We start from the raw sequence: 16,778 nt of genomic DNA, 5'->3' as shown, positions 1-16,778 counted from the left end.
TTAAGTGCATCATCGACAAAAGTGCATCTGGTTCATTCATGTGCAGCTTGACACAGAAAAGAATACTCATTTCCATCATTTTGACCTTACTGTTACATACTGTATACAAAAACACATAAAACTTTAAACCTGATTCTTGGCAAAGGCCAAAAGAACACACTTCACTGCATTTCCGACACATATGATTTGTTACATTTAGTTTTGAGTGTTTACAAACCTAGTCCCTCGACACTGCTGTCACATACATTCTTGATTTAATCCCAATTCAGGACTTGCTACACCAGGTGGAACCAAAAAAAGTCAGATTTTGAGGTTTGGTTCATGGGTAGCATTTTTATCTCAACTTCCGTACTGTCCTCCAGGTTTCATTTTCTATAACCCTAATTTCATCAGGCAATTAAAGACTTCATAATGCTGGTTCAATCTTTTTTCATTTTGTCATATTTGTTCTTTGTTATTTTTCATTGTTGATATTCTGATATGAAACGAATCTAGGCTGTATTCGTATTTTAAAATACATTAATGTATTATTTAATATTTGAACTTATCTTTGGCAGCTTTCAGGGACCTGGATAGCGTTTTCCAAATCATTTGCCAACATTGTCTGCTATAACATTCGCATTCGTATGTATAATCAGACTACAGTAAATGCTACTGAAATATTATTTTCTAATGAAAGTGAAGTTGAAACTTTCATAGACTACTGTCACATAACAAGCTTCAGAATATGTACATCACAATCAACAGATAATACTGCAGGAAAGCATGTATAAAATAGTTAGATGCAAACAAATCTCTCTGTGTGTGAAATTGTATTGGGTTCCATGTATTAAGATGATATATTTTATTGTAATACACTAAAGGTGCTGACCAAGGTAGTTTCTTAAAAATTAAAAACACTTCCCACGTTACGTTTCTGGCTTACATCATCTCAGACAGAGAAGCAACTTTAAGTGTATTCAATATGGAAACAACGCTTAATCGTGTTTCACTGCAATGTTTTCCTAACTGTTACCCATCCATGTTGTGAAACCTAAAAATATTTACTGGCATATGGAACTCGAGAGCCATTGGGCTTTAACACTCCCTCCCCGTAAATGTCTTCGACAAATATACGTGTATATATATATAAATGTAACATTTTTAGTTACAGTTTCTGTGCAATGAATTATGAAACTAAACACTGTTAATTAAACATAACTAATCTTAAAAAACTTTCCCAATTTTATAGCTGGGACGATTTTATGTTCCGGGTCGAACAGACAAAACACTGCTCCTTAATAAGGAGTTTGTTTTAATTTCTGTAAATTGTCAAATTGTGACAAATAAATCATTTAAGACAGATAGAAGGACCTTATAATATGTTAGTGGAGTTGAAGAGGAAATGTAAGAGTTAAATGGGTAATTAATTGTTTATTGGTACACGGGTGGGACACAATACAAGAAATGAAAATGAAAAAGTTAGTATAAGTATTTTATATGATACGGCTTATCAAGTATGTATTATTTCTAATATTTATCTATTAATAATTTCATTATGTAATACGGGCCAATTCCACACATACAAAATGTATGTGCCATGTGAGGGTTTATTAATACATAGTATAGTTATAATATATTTCTACCTTAAACACACACACGTAGGCGCAGAGTTTGAGGGGACAAGGCACTTTCTGCTCCCCCCAAAATTTATCTTACATTAGCACCTCTGCGAAGACACACACACACACACACCAAATAAGTTGTTTCAATAATTTCAACAAAATATAACATGAACTGCGAAATTTTATACAATAGGAGAAATACATATTGACTAATTTTCGAGTACTTGCAAGACACACATCATTACCTCAACAAGTACAACAGCCAAAAGAAGATTTAGTCGATGTACATGCATAGTTTTCTAAATTTGTGATTGGATGCTCTTTTAAAAATATTAAATTAATTTTTGGTCTGGCATAGAAAATGTAAGTAACAGACGACATGAAAATTCTGAGATGGCAATGGCCCTGTGGGCTCCCCTTCATGACGGCCCTACAAGTAGTACTATAAATATGTAATTAGGTGTAAATTGTGACAATTTTTGCGTGGGGAATGGTAATATGCAATGCTTCAATACATTTTGCAGGAACAGTGCGTTCGTTTTGTCTCTGGGCCGAGATAGCGCGTGAACAACTTTGAACAACTCTTAAAACACAGGTTAGTACTCGTTATGCAATATAAATATAATTGTCTACATGCTAAAGATATGTGCGTAAATTGGCCTAGAGATAAAACGAACGCACTTTACGTACATGCTTGTAATCACAAATCGCACATCTTTAGTTGACTGATTATGCAACATTGACTCTAAAAAACATTAGTGGTGGCAACATATTTCGATTTGTGTTCTACATGTTATTTCCATGGTTGATAATGATAATTTACGGATGATTTATTTACTTTGACAGATTATACGTGGAAGATTCTAGCCGTAAATCCTGGTAGATATTTCATAGATGTTCTATGCTGGGAAGATACGAACGAGAACGTGTATAGCAGCAGTGCCGAAGTGATGCGCCATGTTGGAATCACTTTGAACAAAGATGAAATAGAAGACATTAAAAATAGTGTATTGAATTTGCAAATGTTTCACTGGCAGCCGTTTCCTGAGGGTACTTGCACGGAAGCAGCTCAAATATGTTGATTAAAAAGTGTGTAATTTAGATAAAATAATCATTAATGCCTAAACATATTTGAAATTATATCTAGCATTTGTTTGAAACTAACTTAAGAACTATTGAACTGTGTTTCATTTTACGTGCACCCATAGGCGTGAGCAGACCCTCTGATTAAGGGGGGCAAAACCTTGATGAAAGTAGTGGTAGTCGCCTTGTAATCCAGGGGTCCCGGGTTCGATACCAGGTAGAGGCACATAGTGGTTCGGATCACACTTTAAACTGTAGGTCCAGTCCCGATTAGTCTTACTGTGCTTATAGTAGACCAATTCAATCAATCAATCAATCGAAGTACGTAGGAAACAAATCCGTCTTAGTTGCTTGGAACTTTCGTCTGTTTGAAAATACTTTATCTTTTAGATAGAATAATATTGCTTAATAACGGCAAAAATATTTCTCTACACTAAATTTCTAAGTGAAAGTATTAGGAGGGGCAACTGGCCCCCTACCCCCCTAGCAATGCGCACGTCTATGTGGGCACCTTCTTAAATATAACTGAATAAAGAATTGAAACCTGACTATCTCTTTTGTAATAGAGTAAACAACTCATCTAGTTTATTGTTAATAACATATCTGGAACACAACAATAAGGTTTGTTGTACAACAATGAGAAAATCTTCAAGTTTTGTTCATATGTGCAAAACTTTTGTAAACACAGTCATTCTGGCTTTGGGGCTATGTGAAAGACATACTGTATGTGCCATCTATGCCACAGAATGTACAGCTAAAGGAGATAATAAGAAACGCCCTTGCTTTGGTGGACGAGTTCTTGGGAAAAGAACTGTTGCATACAACCGACGGACTTACGGATTGAATGCTGGAAGATCATAAACCTCCAAACTCCGCAGTGCTAGGGGAGGGGGGCGAGCAAGCTTTTAGGGGGTCCTTGCCATGCCCTTTACACCCCCAAATATGTGTAAACAAAACAATAGACGTAGTAATTTGTCCACCGCGGCAGACCAGAGAGGGCCGTTGACCCATTGTACCCTCTCGAGAATTACTTCGATTTTTTATAATCCACAGATTACAATGTTTTACGTGTTAGGAAAGCACAAATAACGGAGATATTGAACCCAAAGAATGTCCACGTAAGTCAAAAATCTGCAATTTCGGAATACTTTCACCGACTTTGTTAGTAGTAAAAACTGTGTGTATGCACACTACAATAGCGAGAGAACACCCCAAAAATAACAATCAGTACCAATCCTAACCTAACTACATGATATTATAGCTGCTGTTGTGGAGTGTCTTCTTGAGTGTTATATTTACTTGTGCGAAGCCTTCGGGCTGTTCTGTTACACGGCAAAGTAGCACGCTAAAGTAGCAGACGTACTTCACTTCACAATAGCACATTTCAGAGAGCTAAAATCAACTGAAATTGTTCATAAAGAACAAAATCTTCATAAACCATGCAAAATACTTTACTTACTAAAGGGGGTACAGAGGGTAAAGGGTACCGAGCAGAGAACCAAAGACCATATAAATATTTTAAAGTGAAAGGATTTGTAATTCATTTTAAGTTGTCTAACACGCGTTAGTTTTCGGTTAATAATATCCCGTTTATTGATCAAAACCCCAAACTAAACTATTTCTAACCGCTGATATTTTCCCAAATATTTGTGTTGTGGGACTACTATTTGAGATTTCGACAGTTGAAATTGAAATTAGGTAGTACCTTTTTACAAGAGGTGTTGGAAATGATGTCCTCCTGCATCCACACATTTACGGCATATTCATAGGAAATTTTCAATAACACGTATCAGTTCCTCTTTCAAAATTGCTTCAATTTCTCTCCTGATATTTTCTTTCAATTCTTCTAATGTATGGATTCAGGTTTAAATGCTTCGTAGCTCGTCATGCAGACGTATACAAATGTCTGTTTCTTGTGCAAGGCGCCGGAGAGATTTTTGAAAAGTGTTTCAATCGTGCTCCAACGTCTTCTTATAGTACCTCCCCAGTAACAACACGCCGTTTCCCCTTTGCTTCTTATCAAGAACAGACCCTGTTTCCCTGAATTTGCTCATAAGTTCTGGAACATTGTATCTGTGTCGACCAGGAACATCTGGGAATTCTGCTGCCAAACGCCTTCTGACTTCCCTACAAGAATTCGTAATGACGTGAGAGTTGTACATAAGTATGTGTTGTTTTAAATTGTACGTGGCATTATTAGGCAGCAGAAAAGCACCAATAATACGTATACTAAAACAAAACAATTTAAAACACTTGTTAACACCATAACACTTCACACACGTGCAAACTGGATACCAGCTATCTGGATACTGAAACATTGACGCGTCCAGTGCAAGGTCAGTGTAAAGCTGTGAGTCTAAATGCTAAATAACAAAAATGAAATCAAATCTTTCCAGAGGCGATATTTTCCTTCCTCAACTACGTATATTTTATATAATAGTGGCCTTTAGCAACATCTTGTGGGAGGACCGAAAATTTGTAGATCCGGCAGTGTCCTTGATGAACGAATAGTAGTAAAGATTAAAGGGGGCAGAAACAGTGGTCAATTCGAAGAATACTTTCTTTGTATTTGAAAAATGAAAATAGCGAGTCACTAGCCTCTGGAGAAAGATTTAGCAAATGTGATTTCCTATTTTTTGATTCATATCAGGTCCGCACATAGGGGAGGGTCCATGTCCCCCTTCGAACTCTGAAATACTGAAATGTGAACCTACGAAAATGATATTGACGATTTTTCAGGTTGTGCAAGAATTTCGATTTTGTCCTTGCATAAATTAATGAGAGGAAAGCTCCAGAAGTTTGCAGTCTGCAACATTGAGTAATTTTAGTTTAGTTGATCGATGAGTAGATTTTTTTTCCGTTACTTTGGACCATAACATTGAAAATCTACAATTGTACAACCAACGGCAAATATAACAGTAGGCAAATTTTCCATCACAATTTTAATTATTTTTCTTAATACTCTACATCTTGTGTGGTATATAGGGATGGAATTCTGTTGATGTGAGGTAGATGTCCTTGCATAAATTAATGAGAGGAAAGCTCCAGAAGTTTGCAGTCTGCAACATTGAGTAATTTTAGTTTAGTTGATCGATGAGTAGATTTTTTTCCGTTACTTTGGACCATAACATTGAAAATCTACAATTGTACAACCAACGGCAAATATAATAGTAGGCAAATTTTCCATCACAATTTTAATTATTTTTCTTAATACTCTACATCTTGTGTGGTATATAGGGATGGAATTCTGTTGATGTGAAGTAGATGTCTTGATTATCACATAGAGACTGGATTTTAAAGGGAATTCTTTTTTATTTTTCAACACGGATGGATCATGAAATAAATAACAACAGTGTTGTTAATTATCTTCCACCAAACAAGATTACATGGATTTTTAGTTTTATTTTTGTCATTTTTTCAGCCCACATTACCTTTTTTCCCCTTTCTTAATAATATTGTCCTTTCTGGTCCCTTAATTTACTAGTCTTTCAGCCTACATTCCTTCTTTCTCCTTTTTAGAACAAAACATCTTCCTTGGTCCTTGTATTGACAAGATATCAAATATTTTGTACACCCTACGGCGAAAAAAAACAGTAAGCGAATTGTCCACCACCATTTTCATTCTGTCTGAATTACACAATCTGATGGCAATGAATTGGAATAAAGGTGTCAATAAGCAGAGAACAAAGCCTGCTTCGAACCAACATAATTTCATTCCTTAAGACAACACAGGATGTAGAATAAAGAAAGTAATGAAAATAGCTGTGGAGAATTTGCTTACCATTATCTTAGCCATTGACTGTACGACTCCCTAAACAAAACATTCAGCCTAGAATTACACTAAATATACTTAGAGTGTTTAAGGAGGTTCGGATACACCCTAGATAATCCCATGCCTTATACTCATTATTGCAAAATTTGCACTACAGTGATATGGACTGTAGTTTTTTCCCTGGCTGAACTTTCATCAAAACTCTTGGCCTCAACTCAGTGGGTGTTTACAATATAAATCAATGTTCAATTTTTTTTATCAAACAGAGTTATCACCCCAAATTCATATAAAATAATCAAAATGAACTACATTTATATCCTAATTTATATTACTATGGAAGTTCACTACAATCATCGAATCCATTAAAAGATTTTCTCTAAAAACACACTTCCTTGTAGAAGTATATTTAGTACAAATGATAGCGATCTTTGAATTTGGTACCTTTTCATTATTGACCTCAAAAATGTTACCTTTTATTAATTTCATGATAATTATCAGCAGTCAGCCGATGCCAGCCAGATAAGACGTTTCCAACATTTTGTCTGCTTTCGAGAAAAATACTATGATATTGACTACGTATTATAAAATCCCTTCCAAAGAATTCGCGTGTATCTTCAAATAGGATTACGTAGCCACGAAACAATTATTAACATCTGCACAACAGTGAAAGCAACTACGTGAAGATTCACTTGAATGCTCCAAGCAGATGTATTATTTTTAGTATCATAAGGGTATTCGAAATAAGAGTAAAATTACGAAAATCGTTTTGGCTGCGTCGTCTAATGGTCCAGCCAAGCTTCAAGGTTGAGGAACTACATTTTCGGAAAAAGGCCTTCATACAAAACTCCTGGGATAGCCTTGACTACAAATGCTTTACACATTTATCGAAAGCAACACACATCCGTCAATTAAAATCATGTGTCCATGGAGAGGTTATCGTCTCAAACAGAATGATATTTAAATCAGCACCAGCCATATCACACCTTATAAAAGCAAGCATTTATTACATTGGGCATACTGAGGATTTGATTGGAAGTTCAACAATGGTGTTTTTAAACTTCTACTTTGTTTTCATTGTTGCCTTCTCCCTGATGAAGGATGGGAGTTGCTTGCAACGCAACGAGCGACAAATCGACAAAAAACCAGAAGATGAAGATGTAGAATGTCCGGATGTTGATCAGGAAGGAGATGTTGACTTTCAAAAGGTAAGCAGGAGTTTGAATACTTTACAAGAGATGAGATATATTGTAATTTGTGAATAGATAGAATGAAGAGGAGTAACATTGAGCGGCGGGTAAATGTTCGCAGTGCAAATATCCGTGTTCCATCGCAAGTTAGGCTGGCAACAATTAAGCAGTCCGAAAGGTGTTATGGTGGAATGTAATCAGATGTAGTTACAGGCATCTGGAACAAAGAACGTTGATATTTTGATTTTTTGCAAACTGCGTTTCATAACAAGAAATGAACTTCAGTGAATCATTGACCTCATGTTTTAAGTAAGGCACTTGTGTTGCGTCTGGTAGTGCATTAGATGTTTCAAATTATTTCTCATAAATGACAGCACCTGCTTATAACGAAAAAGCTAAAAGTTTACATATCACAGTGGGGCAAAAGTCCACACAACAAACTGTGTAAAGTGCATCTGTGCACAAAATTTTCAGATTCACTTTCCGTAGATTAATTACTCTGATTGATAGATTTTGATGTCATGGGTATATCACACACATATGCTATTTTTTCCCGTCACAACATACGGGAATATGATCCTTAACTAAAACAAAATTAATGGCAGCCAACTAAAAATTGAAATAAAGGGTGTGTATTTAAAACTTCCTCCTGCAATTTTTAAGTATCGTCCTCCGGGGCCTTGCGGTCTAAAGCTCTGTGCTTTGACTCCGACTGCTGGACGGCATAGGTTCAGTCTCTGGGTTCTCGGCCTGCGTATAGGATCGGTGGCAACCCACCATCGTGAGGAAATTGGGGAGCTACGAGTGAGTAGCGTAACCTGGTCTCGTGAAAAACCTATAGCGACTGTGGGTTCGATCTAGTCTGGGTTAACATACATCACTAGGGCTAGAATTTTCATGACTTTCCATATTTTTTTCAGAAGGGTGATGTGTTCCTTAAATACATAAAAATTCATATTATGAAGAAACGAATTAAATTAAGTTTTTTAAGGGTATATTTAGGCATATTTGGCGATTTCTACGTTACAGAGCATATTTTGATAGATATTCGCTCATATTTCAGCATATTTTCGCTTTTTCAAGGAACATACAGGCATTTACGAAGTTGATTTGTTCATCCCATGTTCACTCAAGTTGTTGATTCTTTTATAGTGAAACGTCTCAGTTTATTTCCTGAATAACTGTGAAAACGTCTTCTTTTATAATGGAATGAAATCAGAAAATGGATATTTGCCCAATATAACTCTGACATGGGAGGTTATCTAAGTGTCCCCCTCTCCATGAAACTTGGCAGGTGTATAGAGGGGCCCAAAGGAAGAAATATGTGTTTTTGTGTTTCAGCTAAAAAAACAGGTTTAGAGGGGAATGTATTCATTGTGCATTCCAACTAAGAGCTCCTAAACTGAACTAAAAATGGTATGTGAAAATATCTCAGTATATAGGCTATTAAATATTGATTTTTGAAACAGTTCAGTTGTAAGGGCATATCTTTCAAATTATAGTGCATATTTTTATTAAAAAAATTACGTCATAAGTGCATTTGTTATTCTGCATATCTTGGTGCTTTCTATGTCATAAAAATGCTAGCCCTATACATTACTGTTGTATTGTTTAATAATTGTATTGTCTTTGGCAGCTTCAAGGGTCCTGGATACCGATGTACAAACCATTTGTCAACGTTACCTGCTATGGAATTCACGTTCGTATGTACAATCAAACTACAATAAATGCAACTGAAGTACGATTTTCGAAAAATGTTGAAATCAAAATGTTCGAAGACTACTGTCACATATCAAGTTCGGGATTATGTACAACATACATAGATAATGATGTAGGTAAGTATATATAAAATAATGTTATGTGCAAACAAATCTTTGGGTGTGTGTGTGTGAAATGATTTTTTGTTCATCCAAGTAGATGAGAGAGAGAGAGAGAGACTGAGTGAGAGAGATATAGATAGATAGATAGAGAGAGAGAGAGAGAGGGAGAGAGAGATGATATATTTCATTGTGTTATTTTCTTGTTAGTTTCCAATGTTTCTGAAACTAAAAATTACTGGCGTATATAACCAGAGAACTATCAGGCTTGCGCCCCCCATAAATATCTTAGAACTCAAATAAATCGAAAGAATTTAGAGTTATCATCAGTTATTGAATTATCTGAAAGTTGGATACATGCTTTGTATTTGTATACCAAACCAAATACATTGTATTTGCACAAATAAAGGTTTGCCGAAAATAATCATATATAAGCCGCCTAAATATTCACTTGTGTCATTGTCAGGCACAAACAGGATATTTCATGGCTGTGACACCTGCATGCTTAAATATGTGGTATTATCTGTGACATTTCATGTTATCACTTTGCATTGTTGCCAGTATATACGTATAGTGGCGGATTTGAGTTGAGACGGTTCCTTGAATTTACAATTGAACATATGTATCGAGTGCTCAGGAGTTTAGCAAGAGTAGCTAGTATATTTAGTAATCAATTCTGCATTTTATCCTCTTTCAGTGTAGCTGATTTATTCTTAGGGCCAAAGATTGGCTTAAAACAATCCACTAGGCATCCGATGAAAGGTGGTGCACGTAATGGCATTCGCATTATCAGATCGGAGATGTCTGAAAATGATATCCTTCACCATGACAATGTTCGGTCCCATACGATCAATTTGATAGCAACAACTCTAACTGAAATACAATGCAAGGTTTTGCCCCATGCCTTTACAATCCTGACGTAGCCCTCAGATATTTTCAGTATTTAAGAGGGAGGACATTGAAGAAGGACAAACTATGTATTGCGTTGGCTACACCAAATAAAATATTTTCATGCAACGAAGTCAATTTAATACATGCTGTATATCTTTCACTCTGTAAAAAGACATTAGTGATGGTAATAACTTTAGATTTCTTTCTGCACGTTATTTTTCTTTTTCCTAGCCATTTATTTCTTTTATTTCTTTCAACAGAGTATGTGTGGAAGCTCGTAGCGATAAAACCTGGTAGATACTACATAGCAGTAATTTGCTGGGAAGAGCCGGGCGAGACATTATATAGCAGCTCTGGGGAAGTAATGCGCCATGTTGGAGTGACTTTGGACGAGGATGAAAAAGAAGATATTAAAAATACTTTATCGAATTTGCAGATGTTTACCTGGGAGCCGTTTACTGAGGGTCCTTGCAAGGAAGCAGCTAAAATATGATGCTTGTAAAGTGCATAAATCAGCACTGTTAACACTAAAATCATCATTTATGCCAAAACATTATTCATATTGGAAAAATTATCTAGAATTTGTTTCAAATCAACTTACAGAACTATTGAACTGTGTTTTATTTTATGTGCACGTTCTTAAATTTAACTGAATAAAACATTGAAACGTGACTATCTCCTTTGTATCGCTATTAATGTTTTATAAATCCTAGTGTCCAAAAACTACATGGTTGGCTTAATACAATTTAGATTAGTTTGTCATCAGTACGAAATTAGTTCTGGTGTTTAACTTTACTTTAATTCAATCTGGTAGTTGATCATTATCGCTAAAATGCATGTACATACAAGACATTTGAAATTTATGAATGCTGAATATCATAGTATACATTACATTTTCTTTTTTAGTAGTATCACGTACAATACTTTTGAATTGGAATGGCACATGCACAAAGAATAATTATAATATACTAAGTGTTTTTTAAAATAGAACAAAATAGCATTTTTATGTTATGCTGAGCGAGTTTCGGCCTAAGGTTGCTCTACAATCTAAGTCAGGACAAAATAGTACAAAGGATTACATGTAGAAAGCATTAAATGAAATGTTTTTTCAAGGTTAGGTTTGAAACTATGGAACCCCACTTTCTGTCTGAAAGAGTAAGGAAACGTACTCGAATATAGGATACTTTTTGTTCGCACAAGTTTATGATATTTTAATAACCTTATATTGCATGTGCTTTTTGCAGCTGTCACCTTTATTTCTTTACTAAAATGTACCAAGTTCGTTTTATTGAAAAATTTATTATTTTTCGTAGAGAGCCCAATAGAAAAAAGTGGAAAAATTTGTCGTTCAAAAAATGTGCACTAATATCGGATAGGAAAGTAACATTGTAGGTGAAGAGAAAATAAAATAATAAATTACTGAAAAAAGAAAGAAATACATTATTGTGCAATACAAGGTTTGATGTCTAAGGTTATATATGATCAGGAAATGAACATGAGAGAAGAAAATATTGTTTCTGTTTTAGTGGGTGTTATTGATATGATTGGCTCCTTAGAAATTTACACTTTTACTAGAACTCAGGGAACAATCAAGCAATAGGAGCAACGACGTCTCTCCACGATATAGGGTCCAACATCTCTTTGGCATCCAGGATAAAAATATCAATTCAAATATCGGATATCCGATATACAGGGTGGTGCATCTGTATCCACCAATTTGAGTTGGCAACCCTGCCAGAATGCACGTGCATATGCTCGGCATACCTACATCCATGGAGAGTTGGGAGTCTGGCAATTAGTACACCATGGAGAGTTAGCCGGTACAGACGCGGATTGCAGCTGTGGAAGCCTTCATCCCAACATGCACCGAGCACTGGGGCGGTACAATGAAGATCGCCATGATATGCATTGTGAGATGGGTTAGATACAGTGTAGAGCCATTTGTAATGTTGCGAACCGCCAGTCTCCTTGAAATACCTACTCTTCCACAGGACATGTTGAGACGCACGTCATGAAAGCCTTCTAGCATCACCTCGAACAGTACATCCAAGCAAGAAGGACATTTAGAGAACGTCATTTTCAAGGTGCACGGATGTCTATATTGTCCATATTATACACCGCATTAAATACCTGTGTGAATATTTTTATTTCATAACCATATAAAGTTACTACTCATCGTCTTTCCGTTTTCATTTGAAGTTGGCAGATCCACTACATCGTAGTGGACACTTGCGTTCATACGGAAGTTAATATCCAGCACAATAGGTCCGACATAGTAGTCTAAAAAAGAAGAGGCATGAAATCCTTCATATTGAACTAGAAATTACTAGTAGATCATACTCTTTTGTTTAGGAATGGAAGAATCGAAGTAGCAAAAACCACAGAAAGATATTTTCTCATCAAGGATGACACATCATTCTGCATCAGGAATGATAAAATGCTTTGGCTGTTGTCTTACTTGCCTTCCGAGGCCATCACCAGAAGCCCATTCTTATGCGTCGGATATATCTGCCACGCCTGAAACTTTTTTCTGCGGATTCCGTCTTGTCATAGGAAAGCGGCTGCACTAGAAGCCCATGCTTCTGCGTCGGATATATCTGCCACGTCTGAAACTTCTTTCTGCGGATTCCGTCTTGTCATAGGAAAGCGGCTGCACTAGAAGCCCATGCTTCTGCGTCGGATATATCTGCCACGCCTGAAACTTCTTTCTGCGGACTCCGTCTTGTCATAGGAAAGCGGCTGCACCAGAAGCCCATGCTTCTGCGTCGGATATATCTGCCACGCCTGAAACTTCTTTCTGCGGATTCCGTCTTGTCATAGGAAAGCGGCTGCACCAGAAGCCCATGCTTCTGCGTCGGATATATCTGCCACGCCTGAAACTTCTTTCTGCGGATTCCGTCTTGTCATAGGAAAGCGGCTGCACCAGAAGCCCATGCTTTTGCGTCGGATATATCTGCCACGCCTGAAACTTCTTTCTGCGGATTCCGTCTTGTCATAGGAAAGCGGCTGCACCAGAAGCCCATGCTTCTGCGTCGGATATATCTGCCACGCCTGAAACTTCTTTCTGCGGATTCCGTCTTGTCATAGGAAAGCGGCTGCACCAGAAGCCCATGCTTCTGCGTCGGATATATCTGCCACGCCTGAAACTTCTTTCTGCGGATTCCGTCTTGTCATAGGAAAGCGGCTGCACTAGAAGCCCATGCTTCTGCGTCGGATATATCTGCCACGCCTGAAACTTCTTTCTGCGGATTCCGTCTTGTCATAGGAAAGCGGCTGCACCAGAAGCCCATGCTTCTGCGTCGGATATATCTGCCACGCCTGAAACTTCTTTCTGCGGATTCCGTCTTGTCATAGGAAAGCGGCTGCACTAGAAGCCCATGCTTCTGCGTCGGATATATCTGCCACGCCTGAAACTTCTTTCTGCGGATTCCGTCTTGTCATAGGAAAGCGGCTGCACCAGAAGCCCATGCTTCTGCGTCGGATATATCTGCCACGCCTGAAACTTCTTTCTGCGGATTCCGTCTTGTCATAGGAAAGCGGCTGCACCAGAAGCCCATGCTTCTGCGTCGGATATATCTGCCACGCCTGAAACTTCTTTCTGCGGATTCCGTCTTGTCATAGGAAAGCGGCTGCACCAGAAGCCCATGCTTCTGCGTCGGATATATCTGCCACGCCTGAAACTTCTTTCTGCGGATTCCGTCTTGTCATAGGAAAGCGGCTGCACCAGAAGCCCATGCTTCTGCGTCGGATATATCTGCCACGCCTGAAACTTCTTTCTGCGGATTCCGTCTTGTCATAGGAAAGCGGCTGCACCAGAAGCCCATGCTTCTGCGTCGGATATATCTGCCACGCCTGAAACTTCTTTCTGCGGATTCCGTCTTGTCATAGGAAAGCGGCTGCACCAGAAGCCCATGCTTCTGCGTCGGATATATCTGCCACGCCTGAAACTTCTTTCTGCGGATTCCGTCTTGTCATAGGAAAGCGGCTGCACCAGAAGCCCATGCTTTTGCGTCGGATATATCTGCCACGCCTGAAACTTCTTTCTGCGGATTCCGTCTTGTCATAGGAAAGCGGCTGCACCAGAAGCCCATGCTTCTGCGTCGGATATATCTGCCACGCCTGAAACTTCTTTCTGCGGATTCCGTCTTGTCATAGGAAAGCGGCTGCACTAGAAGCCCATGCTTCTGCGTCGGATATATCTGCCACGCCTGAAACTTCTTTCTGCGGATTCCGTCTTGTCATAGGAAAGCGGCTGCACTAGAAGCCCATGCTTCTGCGTCGGATATATCTGCCACGCCTGAAACTTCTTTCTGCGGATTCCGTCTTGTCATAGGAAAGCGGCTGCACCAGAAGCCCATGCTTCTGCGTCGGATATATCTGCCACGCCTGAAACTTCTTTCTGCGGATTCCGTCTTGTCATAGGAAAGCGGCTGCACCAGAAGCCCATGCTTCTGCGTCGGATATATCTGCCACGCCTGAAACTTCTTTCTGCGGATTCCGTCTTGTCATAGGAAAGCGGCTGCACTAGAAGCCCATGCTTTTGCGTCGGATATATCTGCCACGCCTGAAACTTCTTTCTGCGGATTCCGTCTTGTCATAGGAAAGCGGCTGCACCAGAAGCCCATGCTTCTGCGTCGGATATATCTGCCACGCCTGAAACTTCTTTCTGCGGATTCCGTCTTGTCATAGGAAAGCGGCTGCACCAGAAGCCCATGCTTCTGCGTCGGATATATCTGCCACGCCTGAAACTTCTTTCTGCGGATTCCGTCTTGTCATAGGAAAGCGGCTGCACCATAAGCCCATGCTTCTGCGTCGGATATATCTGCCACGCCTGAAACTTCTTTCTGCGGATTCCGTCTTGTCATAGGAAAGCGGCTGCACCAGAAGCCCATGCTTCTGCGTCGGATATATATGCCACGCCTGAAACTTCTTTCTGCGGATTCCGTCTTGTCATAGGAAAGCGGCTGCACTAGAAGCCCATGCTTCTGCGTCGGATATATCTGCCACGAGTGAAACTTCTTTCTGCGGATTCCGTCTTGTCATAGGAAAGCGGCTGCACCAGAAGCCCATGCTTTTGCGTCGGATATATCTGCCACGCCTGAAACTTCTTTCTGCGGATTCCGTCTTGTCATAGGAAAGCGGCTGCACCAGAAGCCCATGCTTCTGCGTCGGATATATCTGCCACGCCTGAAACTTCTTTCTGCGGATTCCGTCTTGTCATAGGAAAGCGGCTGCACCAGAAGCCCATGCTTCTGCGTCGGATATATCTGCCACGCCTGAAACTTCTTTCTGCGGATTCCGTCTTGTCATAGGAAAGCGGCTGCACCAGAATCCCATGCTTCTGCGTCGGATATATCTGCCACGCCTGAAACTTCTTTCTGCGGATTCCGTCTTGTCATAGGAAAGCGGCTGCACTAGAAGCCCATGCTTCTGCGTCGGATATATCTGCCACGCCTGAAACTTCTTTCTGCGGATTCCGTCTTGTCATAGGAAAGCGGCTGCACCAGAAGCCCATGCTTCTGCGTCGGATATATCTGCCACGCCTGAAACTTCTTTCTGCGGATTCCGTCTTGTCATAGGAAAGCGGCTGCACTAGAAGCCCATGCTTCTGCGTCGGATATATCTGCCACGCCTGAAACTTCTTTCTGCGGATTCCGTCTTGTCATAGGAAAGCGGCTGCACCAGAAGCCCATGCTTCTGCGTCGGATATATCTGCCACGCCTGAAACTTCTTTCTGCGGATTCCGTCTTGTCATAGGAAAGCGGCTGCACCAGAAGCCCATGCTTCTGCGTCGGATATATCTGCCACGCCTGAAACTACTTTCTGCGGATTCCGTCTTGTCATAGGAAAGCGGCTGCACCAGAAGCCCATGCTTCTGCGTCGGATATATCTGCCACGCCTGAAACTTCTTTCTGCGGATTCCGTCTTGTCATAGGAAAGCGGCTGCACCAGAAGCCCATGCTTCTGCGTCGGATATATCTGCCACGCCTGAAACTTCTTTCTGCGGATTCCGTCTTGTCATAGGAAAGCGGCTGCACCAGAAGCCCATGCTTCTGTGTCGGATATATCTGCCACGCCTGAAACTTCTTTCTGCGGATTCCGTCTTGTCATAGGAAAGCGGCTGCACCAGAAGCCCATGCTTCTGCGTCGGATATATCTGCCACGCCTGAAACTTCTTTCTGCGGATTCCGTCTTGTCATAGGAAAGCGGCTGCACCAGAAGCCCATGCTTTTGCGTCGGATATATCTGCCACGCCTGAAACTTCTTTCTGCGGATTCCGTCTTGTCATAGGAAAGCGGCTGCACCAGAAGCCCATGCTTCTGCGTCGGATATATCTGCCACGCCTGAAACTTCTTTCTGCGGATTCCGTCTTGTCATAGGAAAGCGGCTGCACTAGAAGCCCATGCTTCTGCGTCGGATATAT

General features: G+C 39.6%; 1 protein-coding gene across 1 annotated transcript; it reads left to right on the top strand.

Annotated features, from left to right (window-relative positions):
- Positions 1-7,465: 7,465 nt before the first annotated feature.
- On the top strand, positions 7,466-10,991 carry LOC145980789 (uncharacterized). The gene is made up of 3 exons (XM_083113871.1): positions 7,466-7,664; positions 9,283-9,481; positions 10,615-10,991. Exons 1-3 carry the CDS (start codon positions 7,503-7,505, stop codon positions 10,845-10,847), a joined length of 594 nt encoding a protein of 197 aa, XP_082969997.1. The 5' UTR covers positions 7,466-7,502; the 3' UTR covers positions 10,848-10,991.
- Positions 10,992-16,778: the final 5,787 nt, after the last annotated feature.

The sequence above is a fragment of the Lepisma saccharinum genome, chromosome 28, assembly GCF_977018435.1.
Source record: "Lepisma saccharinum chromosome 28, izLepSacc3.1, whole genome shotgun sequence".
NCBI lineage: Eukaryota > Metazoa > Arthropoda > Insecta > Zygentoma > Lepismatidae > Lepisma > Lepisma saccharinum.
This window is presented reverse-complemented; position numbering and strand designations above follow the sequence as displayed.